The sequence below is a fragment of the Apteryx mantelli genome, chromosome 3 (genome assembly GCF_036417845.1).
Source record: "Apteryx mantelli isolate bAptMan1 chromosome 3, bAptMan1.hap1, whole genome shotgun sequence".
In the NCBI taxonomy this organism is placed as follows: Eukaryota; Metazoa; Chordata; class Aves; order Apterygiformes; family Apterygidae; genus Apteryx; species Apteryx mantelli.
Window position 1 is genome coordinate 116,720,837 of NC_089980.1, and position 25,596 is coordinate 116,746,432.

The window sequence follows — 25,596 nt, forward strand, 5'->3', positions numbered from 1 at the left end:
ATTCAGTCATTTTTTCATCTAGAAAGGAACAGAAAAATCCCCCACATTCTGTCTGACCTTTTATTCTTCTCCTTTCCACCAAGTATTTATACACTATAAACGGGGAAAATGGAACACCTGCATTATTTAGTTTGCCACCTGCTGGCAATTCTGAGCTACATAATAGGTACGCATAAAAAATAGTTTTCCTGGCAGTCACATAGAAGTAATAGAAGTTATAGTTATTTTCATGGTTAAGCATGCTTGAATTGTACAGCATTTTTTACATACCAAAAACTGATAGGATTCCTCTTTAAAATGCTTACGTTAAAATTTTCCAAACCAAATCTTACACTAACAAGCTCCTTCCTCCCCTTAGATCCAAATGTAGGCACTTTTGAAGGTGACTGGGATTTGGTAGGTGGTTGGTATTTTAGATAAGCATCTTCTTTAATATTGATTATAAAGACATATTTCACTCTGTTTAGATAAAGGGTCTGATTCTAACCGCCCAGCTCCAGGCAATCACTTCAGATAACACTGGCTTTGAGATCTAGTTGATACACTCACATACAAGTCAAGAGGAGCTTTGCCGTTGACAGAACCTGGATCAAATTCTTACATTACAGATAAAACTAAACAACAACAAAAAAAGATGATCAGACAAAGATTATAGATTACAGATCCTCAGGCACAGATTTGGCTGTAGTCATTATACAGTGCTTCTTAAGTAGAGCTTTCAGGAAAATTTGAAAAGCATATAAAGGCCAAAGTCTGTCTACAATCTGTTCAGTAATTACAAACTTTCAAAGTCTTGCTAGAAGAAGCATATTATTATCTGTCTTACTATAATGTACTCCTCTCATCTTCACAGATGAAAATGGAAATGAGATTTCAACTTTTCTTTGAGCAGTTGCAGGTAACCACAAGTCACACAACAGTTCAACACAGTGGTCGTGTTCCCTATGCAATTATGCCCAGTGCAAATTGTACCTGAAATTCTAGTAATAACAAGCCAAGGAACAAACTGGTTTGTTTTAATTTGTAGCTACTTGGGGGGAGTGGGAATGAAATCTTAAGAGACACAATGATTCATATATATCTTATTAAACAGATACCGTTAAACAGATACCAAAAATAAGCTATATTATTCCTTCTACTCTGAAATTAGTCTGCTAAATCATACTCACAATTCCATATGCAATCAGTTTAATCAAATTCATAGAATTCTAAAAAGGATTTTAAAACTTGTTGTAAAAGAAATTGTTTCTCCTGTAATAAAGTAATTTGAATTTAAATCATCACTTCTTTCTCATGTTATTGTTCTCTTCAATTGACTTCCTCAGAACACAAACTTACTGCTTTAAGTCTCCTGCACAATAGCAAGGCATCATTAATGATACTCTCTCAAAGTGTGTTAGATTCTACTCCTTTACTCTCTGGGAAATAAGCATAAAGCAAATATTTATCTGCAGTCAGTTACATGTAAGACTTACTGCTTAGAACCCTTGTGAATCAAGAAGACCAGACTGCAAAGAGACTCCAGTTTTAAATCTCTCTCCTTGCCAAAAATATACCTTTATAACTAACACCACAGACTGTTCAGAGGGTTCATACAAACACCTTTATAAGCAAGAACTGATTGCAGTCTCTACAAAAACAGTAACTCCTGAAATTTTACAGAAGACAAAATTTCACATGAAAGCAGATCATTTAAACAAATTAAGTATCCAAGTTTTCACTTCCTAGAAGAGAACTCCAGTGACTATAAATAACAAACAAGACTTCTCTATTCTATTCTATTCAGTTTCATGTTTGTATTTCTCCATATTACAAACAAGCTATATTAACTTATTAAGAAAAAAGTTTACCTGTATTCCTGTCAGGAAGAATACAGCAATGCTTCTGCAGTATGCCAGGCAGAACCTATTGCAAAAAAGAAATAGACATTAACATACATACATTTTTAACATTACATGAAGAAGAGCTGATGTTTGTTGCAGTATGCATCTCATCAAGCTTGGTGTTCTCATTTTGGATAAGAATCAACTATTATACAATGCAAATTTTAACCCCACTCATTAGGAACTGCACCCAGAGAAGATTCTTATGAGAATAGCTTCTTCCTAACTGCCTGCAAAGCTCGTCTTACCTTCCCCCATGGAGAACAATATTAAAAAGTGGAGCAAAAGAACATAAGCACATAATTAAATGTGCTGAGCTTAAAGCAAGATAATATACTACCAGTCAATGAAGCTGCTATTCCTGGCCTTGCATTTAGCTCTCCCCAGTTTTGAAGTAAATTTCATAAGCTTAGCTTCTTTTTCTGAACTTTTCTCTTGTAGTTGTGATTGGTTTAACAGCACACACACAGACCATTACAGCAGCTCAGCTGTGAATTAACATATTGAGCCAGAACACTGCAACTGTATTCATTCACTTATCCTTACCCATGCTGTTATCATCTACTGATGGGCAAACCGAGTAAGTAGGAAGGCCAGTAAGTCTCCCATATGTTTATTTTAAAGCTTGCCTATAACATTTTTATAGGCAGGAAAACTGATCGTTGTTAGTTTATGCATTTTATTCCTCTTTAATATACAGTGCAGATCATCTAACAACTTGCACTGCAAAAATCATTTGACTGATATTTTTCTATGAACCAGTTAGAAAAGCAGACACTGGCAGAGCTTCATTCTTCTCTAAATAAACACAACTGGAGTGCAATTACAAGCATCAAGTCTTAAGAGATCTGAATAATACAAAGAAAAACCCCAGGGACCTGCCAGGAAACCTGAATTTTAGGTGTACATCAGGTGTTTTGTATGTATGACCTTGGGCAAATCAGCAAGGTCACACAAGGCGGCCACCTTCAGCAGCCCCACTTCTTGGATGCTGGACTTTAGGTCTGAGAGACTGCCCACAACTCTCACCAATAACAGCTTAAGTTCCTGTTCTTAAAAATCAGGACTTATTATATATCTAACTAACCGTGCAAATTCAGTAATGTATCTAGAAAGAGGGGATATGTTTTAGTTTATACCTTCAGAATTCAGAATGTCCCCTACCTAAAAAATGCCCAACAGTATAATACTCCTCCCAGCTACTGCAAACATTAGTACTAACTGTCATTTTTATTATAAGTGCATTACAAATTTCTTTAAGGTATCTGAATTATAAATGAAATGGTGCTATTTGCTAGAATTTTCCCTTGCAAAAGGTTCTCCTAAAGAGGTGTTGGAGTCTGTTAGGCCAGTTTTCTTTCTTGAACTTTCTTTAAAGATGAAAGAATATGGGGGGGGTCATCAAAAGACAAGATTTTGACGGATGACTCAGTGCACAAAATAACCTGTGCCAAGAAATGTTGGGATCATCTCTGATGTTTCAAGATGAATACTAACAGCTGTTTGATTTAATATGACTTTCTTTTGATGAGCTTAGAAACATTGTCATTGTATATGTAAAAACAGCAGGTGTCTCACGAGAGTATTGCCTACAATACTTTTTATTAGTCATTTTGTCCATTCAGTGCAGTAAAAGAAAGCAAAGGGATAGCTAAAGCACATGGTTTAAGAGGAGGAGGGAGGAATCACAAGTCCTCTCTTCAGCAGCATTACTGACTATCCTCATGGTCCATATATGTTGCAGACCGTCTCTCATAAAAATAGGACAGTAGATATTGTTCCTTAGGGCTGTTAGATTTAGCTTACTATAAATCACTGAGGGTCAAATTCCAAAAGACAGCATTTCACTTTCCAGACACCCAGTTCCAGTAGCTGACAACCCCCCCTCCCCCAATTGGTAGGAAACTCAAACACACAGGGAAAGATATGATCCTCAACTTGTGGTTCACCGCATCCACCACGCTGAGATGCCAAGGACAGCCAGTAAGAAATGCAGAAGTTTCCCACCGCCGCTTCCAGCTCTTAGCACGTCCTTAGAGCCGGGAGCTCACCCTTCTTCACAAAGGTAGGCATTGAAGTCACCTGTTTCGGTGCAGAGGACCGGCTCTGGTGCTGCCTGTCATTATAAAAAGGATCAGACAGCTTTGGGACACATCCACCCAGCCCAAAGCCCTTGCTTCTGAGGAGACTGGCAGCAGGAGCTCAAGTAGTGAATATTGCCTAAACAGTCAAAGAGGACAGCCCTCCTTGCTGCAGCTGAAGCTCTGGCCTTTCCCTCCCCTTCCTTCCTCTCCCCTCATCAGCAGAAACACCAGCCCGCAGCTTCAGCAGCAGCATGTGTTTTCCCCTTCTCCCATCCCCTATTTCTCCCCCAGCTCCTGCCCCCATTTCTCCTCTTGCCAGCAGTGACCTGTACTTGAAGGACACAAAGTCTTATTTTAATCTCATTCTGAAATCTACAGTTAACATCCTCCGCAATGCTGTCAGCATCTTTATAACTGTAGCTCAAAGTTAGATAGACTTTCCTTTGCTATTTCAGAGAAAAAGCCAATTAAAAAATGTGCTCTCAGATGGCCTCTTTAAATTCACCCTTCAGGATTGTACACCCTTTAGAGTCTGCAGAAGTATAACAAAAACCCTCTTAGTTTCTACCAAACAGGAGCCCAGCATAACCACTGTCTGGAAATGCTGGGCTTCTAAGTGCTAAGAATATCCAAGGCTCCACTGTTTGTATTAAATTTTTGAAGTTCAGGAAGGAAAATACTTTAGGGCCTAGGGACATGCTTATTTATCACAGGGAATGCTATTCCTGTTTGGCCAAGGTAAACATGATGAGAAGTCTAAGAGTCAGACACGCATTGCCCCTGCGGCAGCACCATGGGTGCTCTCCCTGCGGGACATTTCCAATACACACTCCAGTAACCCCAATGGGGGACTCTGGATGCTGCCAATACCTCAGCTTGTAAGCCCCCGAGCACAACAAATTAAAGGCTTAAGAAACTTGCTGCACCATCCTTCCTCCTGAATGCACACATGCAGAGGCAGTGCCATTGCAAAGATGCGCTCTGACTTCCACTGCATCCACTAGAGTCGATAAGTGGTCAGAAAGCTGTCCTGGATAAAAGGCAGTGGGGAGAACTAGGACGGACAAAAACAGTTTCCTCCAATTTCTCTAAACTCTACTGAAAGCAAAACATTTAAATACAAGCTTTTAAACAGGAGACTGTGCAGCTTCGGGAGTCCCAACCCCCCGCAGCAGTGGAGTTGCCAGAGGGCTCTGTGCCGTGTGAAACGGTACATCATAACATCATAGAAGAAGACTGGAAACTGGTCACTGCTCGTGGGAGGAGAAAGGCTCCTACTCCTCCTGAAGACCTGAAGCTGAAGAACAGGTTTAGTGCCCTCCAGGATGAGGAGGAGATGGGCATGGCTGCAAGGGAAGTACCTGGGACAACAGACCCTGTGCCCTGCCGTAACGCCCGGAAAAAGCGGTGGGTGATTGTTGTGGGGGACTCCCTGCTGCAGGGGACGAAGGCATCTATCTGCTGACCTGACCTCTTGTCTAGAGAGGTTTGTGGCCTGCCGGGGGCTCGTGTGAGAGATGTCATGCAAAGACTGCCTAGGCTCGTCCATTCTTCGGACTATTACCCACTGCTGCTCTTCCATGTGGGCGCCAATGACACCAAGGGCAAACTGCAGACCATCAAGCAGGATTTCAGAGCTCTGGGGATGGTGGTCAAGGGTCTGGGAGCCCAGGTCATCTTCTCCTCAATCCTGCCAGTGAGGGGGATGGATGAGAGGAGGAGGAGATGGACTTTCCAGGTTAACGACTGGCTGCGCCGCTGGTGTTGGCAACAGGGTTTTGGTTTCTACGACCATGGGACGCTGTTTGAAGATCGACAACTGATGGCAAGGGATGGGATCCACCTCATGAGGCGGGGCACGCGGGTCTTTGCCAACAGGTTGGCCAACCTGGTAAGGAGGGCTTTAAACTAGGAAAGATGGGGAAAGGGGAGAGTTATAGTGCCAGGGTAGTTGGCAAAAGACAGCTCAAGTCAGGACGCCTCCAACAGGTAAATGCAGTCAGGGAAGTGCTCATGGGATGTGGCTATGGAGGACCCTCTTTTACCCCTCCTGGGAAACCTGCATGCTCGATCAGCTCTCTGAAATGCCTGTACACCAATGCATGCAGCATGGGGAACAAACAGGAAGAACTAGAGATCTGTGTGCGGTCACAGGGCCATGATCTCATTGCCATTACAGAGACATGGTGGGATAGCTCGCATGACTGGAGTGCTGTCATGGATGGCTGTGTGCTTTTCAGGAAAGACAGGCCAGGAAAGGGAGATGGTGGAGTTGCTCTTTACGTGAGAGAGCAACTGGAATGTATTGAGCTCTGCCTAGGGGTGGATGAAGAGCTAGTCGAGAGCTTATGGGTAAGGATCAAAGGATAGGCTAGCATGGGTGACACTGTTGCGGGTGTTTACTACAGGCCACGTGATCAGGAAGAGGAAGTCGATGAGGCCTTCTACAGACAGCTGGAAGTAGCCTCACGATCCCAGGCCCTGGTTCTCATGGGGGACTTCAACCACCCTGATATCTGCTGGAAAGACAACACAGCTAGGCACAAACAGTCCTGGAGGTTCCTGCAGAGCATTGGTGACAACTTCTTGACACAGGTGGTGGAGGAGCCAACAAGGAGAGGTGTGCTGCTGGACCTCGTACTAACAAACAAAGAAGGACTAGTGGAAGATGTGAAGGTTGGGGGCAGCCTTGGCTGCAGTGACCATGAGATCGTGGAGTTCAGGAACCTGTGAGGAGGAGGCAGGGCACCAAGTAGGATGGCAACCCTGGACTTCAGGAGAGCAAACTTTGGCCTCTTCAGGGACCTACTTGGAGGAATCCCATGGGTTAGGGCCCTAGAAGGAAGGGGTGTTCAAGAGAGCTGGTTAATATTCAAACATCACCTCCTCCAGGCTCAAGAGTGGTGCATCCCTATGAGTAGGAAGTCAAGCAAAGGAGGCAGGAGACCTGCATGGATGAGCAAGGAGCTCCTGGCAAAACTCAACCAGAAGAAGGAAGTCTACAGAAAGTGGAAAGGGGGACAGGTCACTTGGGAGGAATATAGGAACTTTGTCAGAGTATGCAGGGATGCAACGAGGAAGGCTAAGGCGCGTTTGGAATTAAATCTGGCTAGAGATGTCAAGGACAACAAGAAGGGCTTCTTCAAATACATCAGTAGCAAGAGGAAGACTAGGGAAAATGTGGGCCCTTTGCTGAATGGGGTGGGTGCCCTGGTGACGAAGGATGCAGAGAAGGCAGAGTTACTGAATGCCTTCTTTGCTTCAGTCTTTACTGCTCAGGCCAGCCCTCAGGAACCCCAGACCCTGGAGGCAAGAGAGAGAGTCTGGAGAAAGGAAGACTTTCCCTTGGTTGAGGAGGAGTGGGTTAGAGATCATTTAAGCAAACTTGACACCCACAAATTCATGGGCCCCGATGGGATGCACCCACGAGTGCTGAGGGAGCTGGCGGATGTCATTGCTAAGCCACTCTCCATCATCTTTGAAAGGTCCTGGAGAACAGGAGAGGTGCCTGAAGACTGGAAGAAAGCCAATGTCACCCCAGTCTTCCAAAAGGGCAAGAAGGAGGACCCAGGGAACTCCAGGCCAGTCAGCCTCACCTGCATCCCTGGAAAGGTGATGGAGCAGCTCATGCTGGAGGCCATCTCCAAGCATGTGGAGGACAAGAAGGTGATCAGGAGTAGTCAGCATGGCTTCATCAAGGGGAAATCATGCCTAACCAATCTGATAGCCTTCTCTGATGGAATGACTGTCTGGGTAGATGAGGGGAGAGCAGTGGATGTTGTCTACCTTGACTTCAGCAAGGCTTTCGACACTGTCTCCTAGAACATCCTCATAGACAAGCTCAGGAAGTGTGGGTTAGATATCCGAGTCGACAGTGAGGTGGATTGAGAACTGGCTGAATGGCAGAGCTCAGAGAGTTGTGATCAGTGGCACAGAGTCTAGTCGGAGGCCTGTAGCTAGCGGTGTCCCCCAGGGGTCAGGACTGGGTCCAGTCTTGTTCAACTTCTTCATCAATGACCTGGATGAAGGCACAGAGTGCACCCTCAGCAAGTTTGCTGATGATACAAACCTGGGAGGAGTGGCCGATACACCAGAGGGCTGTGCTGCCATTCAAAGAGACCTGGACAGGCTGGAGAGGTGGGCGGAGAGGAACCTCATGAAGTTCAACAAAGGCAAGTGCAGGGTCCTGCACCTAGGGAGGAATAACCCCATGCACCAGTACAGGTTGGGGGCTGACCTGCTGGAAAGCAGCTCTGCGGAGAAGGACCTGGGAGTGCTGGTGGACACCAAGTTAAGCATGAGGCAGCAATGTGCCCTTGAGGCCAAGAAGGCCAATGGCATCCTGCGGTGCATCAGGAAGAGTGTTGCCAGCAGGTGGAGGGAGGTGATTCTCCTCCTCTACTCAGCCCTGGGGAGGCCACATCTGGAGTACTGTGTCCAGTTCTGGGCTCCCCAGTACAAGAGGGATGTGGCACTACTGGAGCAAGTCCAGCGTAGGGCTACAAAGATGATGAGGGGACTGGAGCATCTCTCTTATGAGGAAAGGCTGAGAGAGCTGGGCCTGTTTAGCTTGGAGAAGAGAAGGCTGAGAGGAGACCTTATCAACGTGTACAAGTATCTGAAGGGAGGGTGTCGAGAGGATGGGACCAGACTCTTTTCAGTGGTGCCGAGCGACAGGACGCGAGGCAACGGGCACAAACTGAAACACAGGAAGTTCCATCTGAACATGAGGAAAAACTTCTTCACTGTGAGGGTGACAGCGCAGTGGAACAGGTTGCCCAGAGAGGTGGTGGAGTCTCCTTCTCTGGAGATACTCAAAACCCGCCTGGATGCAATCCTGTGCAACGTGCTCTAGGTGACCCTGCTTGAGCAGGGGGGTTGGACTAGATGATCTCCAGAGGTCCCTTCCAACCTCAGCGATTCTGTGATTCTGTGATTCTGTAATTTGCTAATGCCCATTTAATCCTAAAGTTAAGCTTGACAATAAAGGGGAAAACAAACTGCGTTTGAGTGGAGGTTAGGTAATCGAGTTGGGTCCAAGGGAGACATCTTAGGCAGATCCCCACAACAGATTATCAGTTATCGCCTCAGTTGCAAGTACAATATATGGTCACATTTGGGGCTTTATCATGTTACTATACCTCATGTAAACTTGTCTGACTGACTTAGTAGTTTATTTTCTTAACTTTCTAATACCTCACTCTTTCATATACGTGCACATGCATGCGCACATGCGTGCACACACACACACACACACACACTTTTGTCTCTGGGAGGTGTAGGTTTATAACTGTCAGGATTTCTGGAAGCTGCCAGACCAATGCTTTTTTCCCTAGACATGACACGAAATCCTCACACATCACCCATTGCCACCCTTGAAATGAGGTAAGAAAGAAAACTGTGTTAGGATTACCCCTGTCTACTTCCAAGATGTGCACACGTCTTTAGTTTATTCTGTTGCAACCCCATTTAAACAGCTCCTACCATCCTTAAGTTACTGTATTCAGTGCCAAAGTACAGGCCCATTTCTCTGAGCTGCACAACTACATAAGCAGCACTCAAATCCTGTTGTCAGTGCAGGGTAAGGGAATGTTGTTTCAGCTGAATGTAAAAAAAAAAGTTATTTAAGGAAGCTCTATTAAAAAAATGTTGTTTAGACAGCAAGCTTAAGTATGCAGTGTTACAGTCATTATTGTCTGTGCAACTTCAGTACTGATGTCTTGTGTGTTTGCATTATAATACAATCTTTAACTCCAGGATCACATACTGAATTCCCCATCAGCCAGCTGCTCCACAGTGCACAGAATACACTCACAAGGAAGCAGACAAAGCTGGAGCAGACAAGTATAAATCTATTATTTCTGAATTTCTGCATGCTCAGCTATGCCAGCTAAGTACTGTCGCTCCTCATCTGTTTTGGTATGCACAAGACTTTTCAGTAAGTAAATTGTTTCCTTAAGTAGAAACCCTTTTCACTTGAAGTAGTCTCAGAACTTGCCTATTTGCTTCAAGTAAGACTATTTAAGGCAACAGAATAGCACTTGTACCAAAGTATCAGCTTGCCTTACACTGATTTGTAGACAACAAGAAGTTTGTATTTTAAGAAGAATCAATAGCATGAATAACAATTTTCTGAAAACTACAATCACCATTCTGTAGTGTTTCTTGAAGTTTAAAACTAAAAAATCCAATGATTTTTAGGAGTACAACAAAATACTTAGGAACTACAGCATCTTCCTCATGACCATGGATATAAATAACAGCATAGTCCTACAGGTATTGAAAGCATAAAAATTAAAAACAGAGAACAAAGAAATCCTAAAATGGGCAGAGACAGTCTTTCAAAGCAGCATTACACAAAGACTGAATTTCAAAAACACCCTGTCTTACTCAGACACAAAGTAACATTTAGTTCCTACCGGATCTGTCACATTTTCTTCCCCACATTCATAAACCATGGAGAAGCATTATGAATTTATTATGAGTGCCCAGTTAATCAAATTAAGATTGAAATTAAGAGAAGAGACAGAAAAAGCAGGTCTGGGAGAGCAAGACAATTTCAATGGGAAAAAGCTCTAGCATGTAATTTTTCATTTCTGGTGTACTCGATATAGATAAGAGAATAGTCATACCAAAGGTCACAAGCTTGAAAAACATTTACTTGTCCCTTCCTTCCTCTCTTTTAAGTGGCAAGTATGGAAACAGCATGGAAGAGGCTAAAACAATGCTTCCTTCTCACCACCCCTGTAACATGGTTACCCCGTACAAAGCCAGTTTCTGGCTGGTAGGAGTTTGATACCAGCCTCCCACTTGCTTATCTACAGTATACAGATTTTTACACTGTATCCATCTCCATGGTATCCAAGAGCCTCTTCACATTGCTCTCCTCCCACTTTCTCCCCATTCTATTTCTCTCCTCCCTAGGGAGAACATGACACGAGAATTCCTCAGCAAAATTGTCACCTTTCCCTCTACATGTGTCTCCTTTCCCCTGCTCCCTTTCTTCATTTGCATGCTGTAATCCACATCTTAGTACTTAAAATGCCTTACTTTTCAGAGATTTTTCTTTAATTTTACAGACAAACCCTGGATTTTTTTTCGTGGTGTGCAACTCTGCCTAGACAGACAATTTGAGTGAGAATCTTCATCCAGATCAGACCTGAAGTGATTGGAGCTATAGAAATCAAAACCTGACAGCAGCTGTAGGACTCCACATAAAAAAACAACAACAACAACAACAAAAACATAGAGAATGGAATATTTAGAGCATACGTCTTTTTCCTTAACAAAAGAGAAACAGGTATCAATTATATTAAGCTGAAGATTTAACCTTCAATTATTTCATAAGCTCCCAGCTGGGAGCTAAGCAATTGCAATACTAAATTAAAAATGGTCTTTCATAGATGCAGAAATAGAATAAATACTACAGCAGGTAGCATGTCCTTAATGTCAAGGTGCTTCCCTAGCAGTACCCAAATTAGCTCTGGTCTACAGTATAGAGCTATGCTTTCAAACGTATCAGGAGCAAATCTTAGATCATAGTGTCGATTGAAAGATTCCTCAAATGAAGTGAAAAATTCTAACTGATGTCAGTGAATATTGATCAGGATCTACTTATGACTGTTTTCTTTACAACTTGCTACGCTTAGGGGCACGTGTAAATAACTATCATAATTAATGTTCAAATTTGTATCTGTATTTATGTTACATAGATATGCAGAAAGCTTCTCAGAGCAGCACAGAGTAGTTTACAGTTTACTAAAGTTCATATTTTTATATCTATGTTTGGGAAATTTCCTTGATTTCATAATATAACAAAACATTTGAGGCTTTTTGAGTGTTCAGCATGAAATACTTAGAATGTTTTAATAGGAAGTAGAATTAATTCCTACAAAATCGTTTTAAGTTTGGAAAGTTAACCCCTAACACAACTAAAAAAAAAAAAAAACCACACACAGAGAACCTGAAGCATGTGAAGCAAAATAATTCTACTATGGAAAAATGCCTCTGTGAAATTGATATCTTAAAAGAATCTGCTGCATGAATGTGTTCAGACCTCCCTATGGTACTGAATGATAAAGACATTCTGCCTGCTTACTACTCTAGATGTAATTGTACTGGTAATATAGCCACAGAAGAGGGAGCTGGATACTATTTTCTCTTGTCTGTTTAAATTTATGTTTACTAAATCACAAACCGTTGCTGAGAAGTAAGTCAACTGAAAATGAATGTTTCACAGGTCCAAAATTACAGAACACCCCAAATAAGTCAGAGTGCTTGTATAGATAAAATTCAAGGCAGAAGTCGATGTGAAGAATTTTTACTGTGTATTATAACTTGCCAGAAGAAAACACCTCAATGTGATTTTTAGGTCCCAAAGGGAGATGTGGATATTTGTCTCTGCTTTATACATCTTAGCAACCCAGTAATTCCAAAGGCTGCAAAGTCAGGATACAGCCTTATGGCCATGCGAACCTTGCAGGCCATGTACATGGATGGCCCTTGTGCTCATGTCCTCATGTGCTCATGTCCCCATGTGCTCATGAAGAGGCACTTCCAAGCACTGCCTCTGAGATAACCCTTCTTCTCTCTTGACCTTCTTTCCACAGCAAATTATTACACTTAGCATGTGACACATTTTGATTCTAGGAATATGGTAATGGTCAGAAGAATATGTATCAAAGTTACAGTGGACAAAGACATGTGAGTTTATAGATTTAAAGTTATAGAGCAAACATATTTCAGAACTGAGCCTTACTCATGCAGTGATGATTTCATAATCAAAGAAACCAAGGAAACAGTCCTAGGGCACAGTTATCCCCTAAAGTGTCCCTTGCATCTTCTGCTGGAGCAGTACATTACTGGGAAGAATAGTTTAGATGTTTGGGTTGATCCGGTAAGACAGTTCCTATCCTTTTGTCCTTCAAATGTTGCATCGCTTCTTTTAAAAAGGTAGGCACATCCTAGACACTGCTATCTCCACTGCTATGTATTAAGCATTGCTGCCTTCCTACCATCCTCGCAAATCTAGTGGAAGAAATTTTAATTGCTTTCAATCTAAGGATCATATTTCATTACATCACTTTATTTGCTTTTCCTTATTTTCATCTCAGGGCTTTTGTTTTAGGGAAGATTTCTTCATCAACTGCTATAGAGATGTTTTGAGATAATGTTTGCAAACAGCTAGATCTTAAAAACATTTGAAACTAAGCACTAACTCTCTCTGCTGCAATCTCACTTCTCTGAATGTCTCTTGCTGCCTCTTGTCATTACAGGAGCATATTCTATTTTGGTTTCCTTTTTATTATTAAGTTTTCTTCACTTTTCGATTCCATACTTGAGGATGCTAGACGTTTCTGCTCCCACTGACCCTCTTAAAAGGAGAAGGTCCTACTTTGGAACCTAGCCCCTGCTTGTTGTTTAAGCAAAAAGGAAATATTCAGGATTTGGGATTCAGGAAGCCAGCTATCTAACATGCCAGAAAGGTATCTGCTCTCAGAAGGGGAATGAGAAGGAATCAAGCTTTCCTGTTCTCAAGCTGTTGCATAATATGAACTATTATAAATCAAAGGTGGTTTGCCATTATAGCATGACCATATTTCTTCTTTCAGAGCAGACAAGTTCTTCTAAACAGGTGCTGAAACATTGCATCAAGCTATTGCATTTCAGCTTCCTAACAACATGCATTGGGTTCAACTTACAAGAAGCTAAATCTGACCTTCATTCCACTGTCACAAGCATAATTATATTTTGCTATGCTTTTTAAGGGGTCATATCAACAAACATTTGGTATCATTTCAGTTCCTAAGGTACCCAAAAGCAACCTGAGATTGCCAGTGGTTTTTTTCTGAGTATTACTTGAAGGTGTTATTGATACAACACTCACTGGGATCAGCAGCAGTTACTGATAAAATCAGGCTTTAAAACAGCTGGCTCTTGAGGAAGAGAGCAGCAGAGTCTGCTGCTGCTCTGCCCTCCCAGGGCTCACCCCAACCTATGCATATCCCGTGCCTGAGCAACATTGACTCCATTCATAATGGCACAGCTAACTCCAGCTCTCATTACTCATGTAGAAAATATTTAGACTCCAATTTTTAGTGTATCTGGTGTTGCTGAAAATAGTAGAGATTTTGCAAGAGCTTTCAATCCTTCGCTGCTAGCTGCCAGTTTCCCTGCCCACCCCAGGAAGCGACCATCAGCGTGGCTCCTGAGGAGCTCCACGCTGCCGGAGCGGCAGGCTGCCCCCAAACGCCTCCCACCTGCAGCGCCTCCCGGATGAGGCCTGCCTTGTCAGTTCATTTCATTGTATTCTGGTGAGATGTCCCAGGCTTGTCCAATTATGTCTCTTCAAGATTTTACTAGGCTGCTGTTGTCCAAAATCCACTTTCAAGAACACACTGGTGAACTTTCATAGCAATTTAATGTCAAAATAGAACTTGCTAATGATTCATCTGTTTTGTTTTTTTTTAATACAAGTATTTTTTTCTCTTATCATCCTCTACCTTATTCCACCATTCCCAATTAAGTATCAAGAACATAAATAAAACATGGAGATTTTGTTGAAAAGACAAGTTTTACTGAAAAAAGGACAAATCATATGCATAGTAGCATATCAAATATGTTCATATCATTCAACATATTTATCATATCATATTTAAATATGCATATTGTCTCCTTTTCTTATTCAGTAAAAGAAAATGGGTTAAAGAAGATAAATCTCAGATATATTCCAAAAATATTACAATCTACATACATGTATTCTTTCAGATTGTTTTATGTCTCAACAAAAATGAAAATTTTCTAAGCCCATTGCCATGATTAAAGGAAGTACTGATACCAACAACAGAAGTAATGTTTCTTTAGCAAAGGGCTTTCAACTAAAAGTGACAGAGGATTTAGGTAATGAGGAACCCACTGAATACATAATCCATTTTCTATATCTGACTGAAAATCAAATAAGGGAAAGCAACCCTAGAAGAATATTTTTAAAGGATCTCAGATAGCATAGCTAAGCTCCATACACTAACATAAGCTTTGTTATTTCTGTTACCATGCAGCCATCAAAATCACCATGACAAGTTAAGCTCAAAGACAAGTTTGAAAGTTACCTCACTTTTTGATGACCCAGGAAAGGAAACATGATCATCACTATGACAGATTTCAGGTTCATGTCAGCAGTAAGATGAATTAGAATTGTCCCATGATTAACAATCACTTATAAACATGAAATCTTTTAGAAGTTATCATCACGTAAAGTATACTCCCTCCACATAGCTTTTATAGAAACATAATATGCAGAGTGAATAGACAAAAAAAAATCATGTATTCTGAAAGTTTGCAACATATCCTGTTCTGAAGTGATCCAAAATAATGTCTTAAGACAGTCTTTTCCCTATTTAATAGTGTAAGAAAATAATGGTCAACAGCCACAAACCCTATTTCCTTCTGACTTCCTCTTCAGTATTTAGACTCTCCGAGAACAATAACCTTCCAAAAAAGCAGCCACCTTTTTATCTTTCACTTTTCAGAAGAGTGCAGCCCTTACTGGCATGACAAGACCTTGCTATAGTGATCCATACATCTGTGACCTCCAGGTCCAATTATAATTGGCTGCACTTATGAGACAATCCACAAATTATTTAAAACGCCTCAGACTAAACATAGCATGATAAATACAGGTCCTTTGGGAACGCATCAGTTTGATGTTGAAATAATTGCACTGTTGATCAAATCTAGACCTTCAAAAATCTGGAACAAGCAATGCCGAAGTCCATGACCTCCTAAAACATCTCTGATTCTAAGAGATGATGATGCCCTCAAAAGGATAGAGTAACACTGCTGGGAGGAAGAGACCAAGACTTTCCGTTGATTCTGTAATTCCTTTTTTGAAATGAAAAAGAAGAGGAGAATAAATTTCAGGACAAACCCAGCTGTACTTTCAACTTTCCTTCAAAGCAATATTTCTAACCCACTTATCAGACATGTACAATCATTGTACTACATATAAAGCAACCAAACTAAACAAACTCAATTTCATTTCCAATCAGGTGCAGAAACACAGGGAAGACATAGAGAAGACAAAGAGACTTTGAACCACATCCAGCTACCTAAAAACATATGCAAAGTAAATGAGAAACAGGTTTCGGTATAAACCAGATATCACAATTTTTTTTTCCATCTGTTACCAGCATCAGCAGCAGTAGCATCTCCTTCCTAATGGCCATACCTAGACGCAAGATAGCTTACTCTCTGGTGTGGCTCATGTGGATCATGGATCAGAAATACCTGTAGTAAGCCACTAATATTGCAAAGGTTGGTCACAAATTTCCATGGAGTCTCTGCAGGGGCAGAAGTCCAAGCGTCATATTGCACAGAAGGAGGGATGACTGGAGACTATCCTAGGATGGGGGCGGACTGGGACACTCACAAAGGTGGAGGCTGGTAGCTAGTGATTTCCAGAGCTTGGAAGGTGACTGAGCCTGATGAACAGGTCAAGAAAAGAAAGTAATGGGTAATAATGTTTGATTATTCCCTGCTGTGGGGGACAGTGACACTAATCTGCTGACCAGATCAACTGTCTCAGGAGTTTGCTGCTTGCCCAGAGACCTGATCCTGGATGTCACAGAGCAATTGCTGAGATTCACCCAGCCTCTGGGCTACACCCTTGAGATGCTTATCTGCACTGGGCTGGGTGGGATGCATTCAAGGGTGCTGATAGAGCTGGCTGGTGTTACTGTGAGTCCTTGCTCTGTCATCTTTGAAAGGTGGTGGCAACCAGGAGGAGTCCTGAGAGAGAGGAGAGAAGGCTAAGGAGGAATCTAAGTCCACTTCCAAATCTAAAAGGGTTATAGGGAAGATAGAGCCAGACTCTTCTCATAGGTTGCACAGTGAAGGGACAAGAGGCAACACTTGCAAACTGTAGCAAAGGAAATTCTGACTGGACATCAGGAAAAATATCCCAGAGAGGCTGTGAAATCTCCATCCCTGGAAATTTTCAAAACTCATCTGTGTAAAGACCTGAGCAACCTGCTCTAACTTAGAAATTAGCCCTGCGCTGACTAGGGAGTTGGACTAGATGCGCTCTAAAAAAGTCTCTTCCAACCTAAATTATTCTGCAATTCTAATATAGCACACAATACACTATTGCACTCAAATATCCCACTAAGATACAACATTATAACTCAACAGTTCTTCCTTCCCCTCTAAAATTTATTTATAACAAACATATGTAATTTCTGTTTCTACTAATGAATCTTAGATTTGAATAATGAATGCATTTACATCCACATGCAAAAAACAAAATCCAAAAACCTGACAGAAGCATAGCAACTTTAGGAATCAGTTAGAGCTATTCCCTCAGAAGTTATAAAGTAGTCACCCCATGGCTACAATTGATAACAAATTTAAGAGTGAGCTACGCAGAATGATTTGGGGCAAGACATTGTTTATAAAAATAAATCTTTCCTGAGTTACTATGATTTATCTACCTTTAAGCATCTGACTGTGTTTTGAGCAAATCAGAAAAAATTCTCAAGCTTGCTATCTATATTTATTTGACTAGAACAAACATCTACATTTTAGTTCTCTAAAATACAAAAAATGATAGTAATAGTTCTTTTTTCCCCTGTATTTATATACTATATACAAAGTATATATGTACCTTACAATGCCTAGACTACGAGGTCTCCTAGTTGGAGATTAAGGTACTACAGTGGTATAGACAAATGATACATTTGTATGTGAGAGAGCGGTCCTCCAGGGAAAAGGCCGCGCTGGTATTATACTTGTTATTGTGGTGCCATAAGGCTCCCCACTGAAATGACAACATGGTTTGTGCTGATAAAAGTTAGTATGGAGTAAGGCTACAGCAAATCATGATAAATATTTTCAGCCTAGAGAATTTTAAATCCTTTAACAGATAGGTCCTGGCCACTTCAAAGCACTCTTCACTTACTGATGTCAGCTGACAGACTGCTGGCAGACACGCTGCAGATACAGATGCTGGATTCCCTGCAACAGAGGGCTCTTGTCTCGTAAACTATTTCTCCTGAACAGAAGTCTAAGTCCTCATCAGGGGCCACAGTGAATCCTAAATGCTAAACTGCTCTTTTCACAGGGCTCAGAGTTGAATCCCCATCAGAGAGACACGGCTGAGCCTGCATCAGCCTGCAACAGAAATACACAGAGGAAAAAAATCTTTCCGACTAAGGAAAGGTCTCCCCTGCGAGCACTCCCCAACAAGCGCTGTGGACGTGGAAGTGCCTGGCGATCGCCGAGAGGGCTGGCCCTCACGGTGCTGATGGACACTGTGCGGTTGCTGACTCACTGGGCACTAGTTAACCCCTCAAAGGTTTTATTAGAGAAATGATGATATATTCTCCTTACTTCCATCTCACCCACATACTGCTGAACAAAACCAGCCATGCCTTGCCCGCCCCCAGGTTTCTGGGGGGAGAATGCAGTGGAATATGTTTATATTGTGGCTTGCCACATGAAGTCTTTTTAATTCACAACTTTAATAAATTATGTGATTCAAGTGCATCTCTTATTAAGATAATAATAATATACACAAAATTTTGGCAGTGAATCTTGAGTGTTATTTCTGCTTACATGGAACTGGAATCTTCAAGATTTTGATACCTGTATTTGCACTGAAGAAGCATAGAATTAAACATGTAGAATAGAGTAACAGTCCTTCCCTGCATTGTTAGAAACAAACTAATCCTCATTAAAAATTAAACTTTATGGTTTTGTACTAGGACTTGACAACAAAACTATCCCAATGGCCTGCTTTATTTTACTGTGTAGGAGTCACATATGTACAAGGGAAATTCAAAAGTTATAAGTAATGCAAGAGAGGATATTTTAAGTATAGATGTTATCACAAAAAATATCAACATCCTAACTTTATTTGCATTTATGGTCCTGATAGCACAGACCTTTCTCACTGTGAATCAAAGAATAATTCATGTATCAGAAGTGGTGATAACTTGAACTAGCAAAGAAGTCCTCTACTACTTTACAATTCATTAGTAGTTTAACTTTGATATATGGTTGATTTTAGAAGCTATTCAGTAATTCAAGCTCATTAATATTAATAGCTAAGAAATAGAAGTCACCTATGTAAGTGGGTGCAAGTGAAATCCTCACTGTATTAGGACCAGAGTATACCTATTAAAATTATCCAATATTATATTTCAAAGGTAGCTTTTAAACTTTTGTCACTTCGGGGAAGTTGAGAATATAAAACAGTATCTAAACATAAGTAGTATTCTCTATCTTCAGTGGGGCAATTGCAGAGATGAATCAGATGTCTGCATTTGTATCTAGCTATTTCCTCTGGCCAGGTGAAAGCCTGAAAACTGGAAAACAGCCATACTGTTTCCAAAGACTGCTTCTTCTAAAGTGTCCTTCTCTGAAAGTCAAGTCCATTTGATCATCTTTTGGCCCAAACACTATCTGAGGTAGCAGTACACTACAGAATACATGCATATGCAGAACAGAACTGGGACATTTCACTCCTGATGGACAACTGCAAGTGATGGCAGAAAAACAGAGAAGAAGGAAGGGTTATTTTTGGGAATACTTATTTCACAGATTTAGGTTACACAAATCTTTCATGCAAAGAGAACAAACAGACAGAGATGCCTGAGCCTTGTTCATGCCCTGAGCAATGTTTGATAGCACAGAGGATTATAGATTTCAGAACACGAATTGACTACCCACACCTTCTTCCCCAACAAGCAGGCATTCTTATGGAAATAACCGCTTTCTCTTTTAAACCAAAAATTTGTCTTTATTACCCATGTTTCATTCAACATTGAACAATATTATATATTGCAAGCCCCAGTCATTTGGGGAGATTTTGCTGAAGGTGGCGTAAATTAAGGATAGGTCTCAGTAGGCAGGGTATCATTTTTCTATTCCAGTTGAAGAGATTTGCTTCTGGCAAGGACTTTTGAGGAAGGAGACTGCATAATTTGTGCAGTCAGTTCTTGAGAACACAAAATAGGAAGAGCAGCAGGGCAGTTTTAATCTGGGAGCTGATGATACCACACTGTTAAAACTATGCAGGTTCCATAGGCTATTCAGATCTACAGACAGCTTGGGGTCTACATACCACTTGGCGACCCAAAGATATATTCACAGAAAGGATTTTGAGGCCTACAAAGGTAAAAAAAAGCATAGATCCAAAACCTGCCAAAAGGTCCCCCCTAACCTTACCAGTGCCTAGTTTTCTACAGGTTATGCTCCTCCAGCATTGTGGAAGGGGCCCAAAGGGAGCAAGGGAATCTACCAGTGTGTTACCAAAGTTAGCTGTCACCAAAGACCTAACCTGTACTGGGACAGTCTTAAACTGAGTACTGGAGGCGATGGTGCTGTCTCACCTCTTAAGGAAAAGGTTAAGGTGGCACAACTTATCTAGAATATTGGAGATCCAGCTGCAAGTCAAACCTCTGCCAAATACAGATAATATCCTATTATCTTTTAAAAGGCTGCTATGTTTATTTGTCTAAGAGTTATTATGAGATGAGATTCATCATTTCTGACAAAGATTCTCCATTTTGCACAATTAGCTTAACGTTAGGCAGCCCACAAAGAGCTCTACAATTTAGTGGTTAGAGGACTTGATAAAAAGAACAAGTTCCAGCCTGTGGAGGGTCATGACAGGGTTAAACTGGTGGAAAGTTGCAAGTAGCAAGCAACAGGAGCCTCAGACAAACGTACCCAAGGACACCGGTGCAGGTGGGAATGATACATCCTGAGAAAGCACAGATAAACTAGCAGAAGCCAGCGGGAACCAAGGTTAAGGGCAAGACAGCCTTTCCAAACAAGTAGCAAGGTACAAGGCATGACCGCTGCGTGCGTGATCGGTGCAATGATTGGCTACCTGTGACATAATCTGCATGGTGATTGGCCTAGCAAAGTGTGTCTGTGAAACCGCTGAAGCAGCTTTTTAAATATGCTCAGAAATAAACAATAAATGTCTCAGGACGCAAACCCTCCTGAGTCCGTGCCATTCATCCGCCACACCAGCCTGTACGCTAATACTCATTTAAGTACTTTTTTTAAAGCATTTTTTTATTGGCCTTTTTCTTTTTTTTTTTTGTGATGCTTTTGTAGCTTTCCTTCGCCATCAGAGAAATAAGTACTTGTGAAACAGTAGGAGAGCATTTTTTTGTTGGTAACTGTATACATATAATGACAGCGCTTTTACATATGTGCTTTCCTAACTATAAGCTGAAATAAATGTAGTTTTTGAGAGTTGTTTTTTTTCTTGCTGTCTTGGCTATCCAGTTGAAAATTGGTTGTTTTCAGTCTGTTTATTTTAATTCTTCCTTTCATGTTGCTTTCAAGAAAATGTCACTTCCTGAGAACAAAAGGTTAAGACGCAATGCTGAACTATACAACCAGTCTGCTTGACAAATCTAGTCCACTGAAAATATTAAAGAATGAGCAACCTGACTAGTAGATAAGCTGTCTCCATTGGCATATTCTCCTGTTTCAGCATTTTAATTATTCTCATGGGTCATCCAATCTTCAGACACTTCAGCAATGATGTTACCTCATCACTGGTATACACCAGCAATTTCATTTTTCCAGGAACTGAACTCTGCCTCTTCAAACCAGAATCTAGAATTAGCAATGAAATTGCTTGAGCCTGTTCCAATAGCGCTGTTCCGAAAAAATACTACAAGGCTCTGTCATTCACCATTTTACTGCTTACTCCAGCCAAATGCTATTAAGAAAGCTATCAAAAATGTTATTTTGATACCAGCCAACCTTCCAAAGTTTCATTTATTTACCCAAACATTCTGAAAGACATTTAAGAAAACCATAGTGTGCGACTGAAATGTTGGGTGTGGTTCCTGAATGAGTGACTATCATTGAAAAATGCTTGTCATATCCCCAGATCATAATGGAATAAAATTTTGCAGAATATTTCCTACTTGGAGTTAATAGCGAGTACACAACTGGACTCTTCTGACTCTTAAGGGAAGAAATAGTATAAGATCTCACTGGATTTCAGACCCCTGCCTTAGATTGGTATTTATTATTCAAACACAAAAAGTCAGGTGGTAACTGAATCTGCAATGCCCAGAGTATACAATATGAAAAGTTGGGGGTTTGCTGCAATCAATAAAGATAGCACAGAAATCAGTATGCAATCAAATGCTATGAAACGTTGGGGGTTTCAAAACATCACTGCAGAATTTTGAAATTTATTTTACTCTTTTTCATTTTCCTATGACTATTTTATACTATTTCATGGCAGTAGTGGCAATTCATTTTGTTGAACTATCTCATTACAACACCAAAAGGAGACATTTTGAGCTAGAAGACAGAGCAAAGACATTACTGTTACGTGACATTATGTAGAAATTCATATCATTGCAAATTTTAAAAAATAGGTGTTAAATAAAATTAAGGTTTTCAAATAAAAATTACTATTTTAATACCCATAGATATTTCCCTTTGACTCAGCTCCAGGAAAGGATGTTCTTTTCAATACCATACTGAATTATGTGACAGGTAAGTAAACATCTCCTGTCTTTCATAGGTAACCTGCTATTTCCTGTCCATTTATTCATATCTAAGATAACGAGTCTAGGAGGAAATAGCAAGATTATGTATATGATCATATAAGAAAATATTTTTTTTTTCTGAATTGTGTTACTAATGAAAAAACATCTGAAGAAATCCCTCCTATTCACTTATATATAAAAAAATAATTCTTGATGTAACCTCTTCAAGTTCATGGATATGATATAGTCCATTCCTGATCATAAAGAAAATAGCTTGAATGCTGGTCCACTTCCCGGTGCTGGAATTCTGACTGAAATGTATTGTGCACTTCTCATCCTTAATAACAAAGAACAATGTGAAATGGGAAACAGACACTTGGCATTCTTTGCATGAAATCAGATGCTTAAAAACAAGAGATATTGAAAGTCTGAACATGGTTATAGATTTAACAACTAGTATTGGGGGGAAACAAAGGAATAAGCCTTTGTTTAAGGTATTTGCACAGCAATGTCAACACAGTAACAGTTACAGAAATCAATATACACCTGGAGGAAACATAACAAAATTGTATTAATTGAGCCACAAAACACTAGGATAAATATTCCAGGGTTCTGCTGTGTTTGCTCTTTGACTCAGCACAATGATGCTTTATTGGAGCACAGATGTGCTCATTTGAGTTTAATATTTAGTTGTGATTAATATCCATTCACAAGTCACTGACTATATCCTGATTCAGCAGTCTGTCCACATTTAATCACATGCTTAACTTTTTAAGTATGTGCTTTAGTGCTTTGCTGGATTACAACCAGATGTTTTTACTAGTAAATCTATTTCTAAATTAATATTTTTTTAAATAAGTGAATCTAGTAACATTTGCCACATATATGTTTAGGTTACAACTTCAAAACCAACATGTATGAGCATTTCAGCTGAAAAATTTAATGTAGAGAACATAATGCAAAAAGTAAACATTTATCCATGTTCACTACCATTTGGTAGCTATATAGCTGTGATGCTGTCATTAATATCTATACATTTTGTAAGTTTTTCATTCACTGCATCACACTACAGGTGCTAGCACACCTCATAGTTGCCCCAAACATAGTTTATTATGTCTTTGAGATTTTGGAGCCTTTTGCTGAGAAACAGAAATACCATATTGGATAGCTGAACATTATAATTGATTGGCAACTGATTAGCTTATGGAATCAGTAAGCAGAGCTTTGAATACTGGTATTAAAATAAGAATGAATTTCTAAATTTCTTTGCAAATGCAAAACTCATAGAATATACTGCTGATCTCCAATTGCTAGTATCCTATACTGTGAAAAAACCTTCAGCACTGTTAGAAATGATGATTACTCTTTCATTCAAGAATACTTTGCTCATATGGCTAAAGAAAAGTTCTGAACAATTTGGTCAATAGCTTTATGTTTTAGAGTCTAAGGGTAAGATTCCTCCTTCAGGTACTGCTTTGAGAAAACGATGATACATAACATTCACTAAATCAGAAGCAGTCCCTTGAGGATGCCCTGCAACAGCAGCACCACTTCTGCTGGCTCAGTTACCTGGAGCCAGTGGGCTCAGAGTAAGAGGATAGGAACTGACGAGGGTATAATGGAAAAGAGGAATATACCATTTATATTCCTGTATGTGTAAGTCTGTACAAAATCTGGGTGTATGCATTTTATCTGAATGTATTTGCATTTTGTTTTCTAATTGCCTTATTTATCATTTTTAAACTAACGCTAGCCATACTTACTATATTTTATTGATGCCCACTAATACAAACGAGATCAGAATGTGGCCCTACTCTCTAAAGAACCACAGCATTGGAGGAAATACAGAACAAAAAGGAACATGTGCTGCACCATCCCTCGAATCTGGAGGATAGTTCCCTGTTCCCTGCTGCTTTGCCCAGCTCCACAAAACAAAGAAGCAAAAACATAAATTTCAAATAATTCACCGATCAAACTTGGCTCTATCAGTGATGCAAAATAATAGTTACCAAAATATAACAGCTAGACCATAAAAATAAATCAAATTAACCCAGTATTTTTTAACAGTATCAGTACATTACTAATGATATTTATTCCAGTAACAGCTAGGAATAATAACCTTTTGTTTTTCTAATTTACACAGAAAAGTTCTGATTTACTACAGTGAAGGATATTACAACAGACTAGTGGTGTTTTTTCAATGAGAGCCGATCAGGTAAACAAGAAAACAGAAGATACAGATGCATAGCCTACAATACTGCCATACCGTGCTTTCTCATGCTTCAGAAAAGCATTATCAATCAGTTTGTGCTTTTTCCAAAAACACAATTAGCTTTTATACTTCCATGTACACCTTCACATTCTGCATGGTATCCTAGATATGTTATTCAATAAACCCTAAAAATAGCAGTGTAAGTAGACAAAACAGTAACTCCTTAGTCTTTCCACATTTTTAAACTGATTAGACAGCATTATAGCTTTCACAGCAGCAAATACTATAATTATGTCTATCAATTTCATTATAATTTCACTGTTTTCATGTGCTCATTCTCCTTCTCCAAAGTTATCCTTCTATAGCTGATTTCATCCAAAACAGCATCTGGGATGCTTAATTATAATTTGAGTTTTATTGTGGCTGCTGCTTTTGGAAAGTCTGTAAAAAACCTATTCATCCCTGTGAGTTAGGTATATGGGAAAAAAGAAAACAAAAGTGCTCAAATGCAGAAGTGAGGATGGTTTACCTTGGGAAGGCTATTGTGGTTCCTGCCCCTCACTGCCCAAACTATCCTTGTTGTAGAAGTTACATCCACATTAGCTTAGCTATCAGACCATCAAGTAATAGTCGCTGAGCTGCCACAGTTTGCAGCACAGAGTGCTGGAAGGTGATTAAAAGAGACAAGTTGAGCCAGGGCTGCTGCCAGTAGCAGAGGCTCTCCTGTCCTCCTGCCCTCTGCCCAGCCGGCTCCTCTTACACTGGTTCTGCTCCTTGCACAGCTCTGCACAGAGCCCATTCAGTTCGCGGCTGGCAGAAAACAAATCCAGAAATAAATGACTTAATAAACAAATGAATTTTGGCTGCCTTATGGAGCTAGATCAGCCTCA

The 25,596-nt window shown here is 40.5% G+C and overlaps 1 protein-coding gene across 4 annotated transcripts in view; it reads right to left on the bottom strand.

Moving 5' to 3' along the window:
* DLGAP2 (DLG associated protein 2) overlaps positions 1-25,596 on the bottom strand; it is a 467,774-nt gene that overhangs the window by 379,232 nt on the left and 62,946 nt on the right. For all 4 annotated transcript variants that reach the window (XR_010883823.1, XR_010883825.1, XR_010883824.1 and 1 more), the window contains exon 2: positions 1,851-1,905. Coding sequence is in view for 1 of the 4 variants with exons in the window: in XM_067294229.1 (XP_067150330.1) it covers positions 1,851-1,905 (55 nt within the window). In the remaining 3 variants the exon portion in view is untranslated. The remainder of the gene's footprint in view (positions 1-1,850; positions 1,906-25,596) is intronic.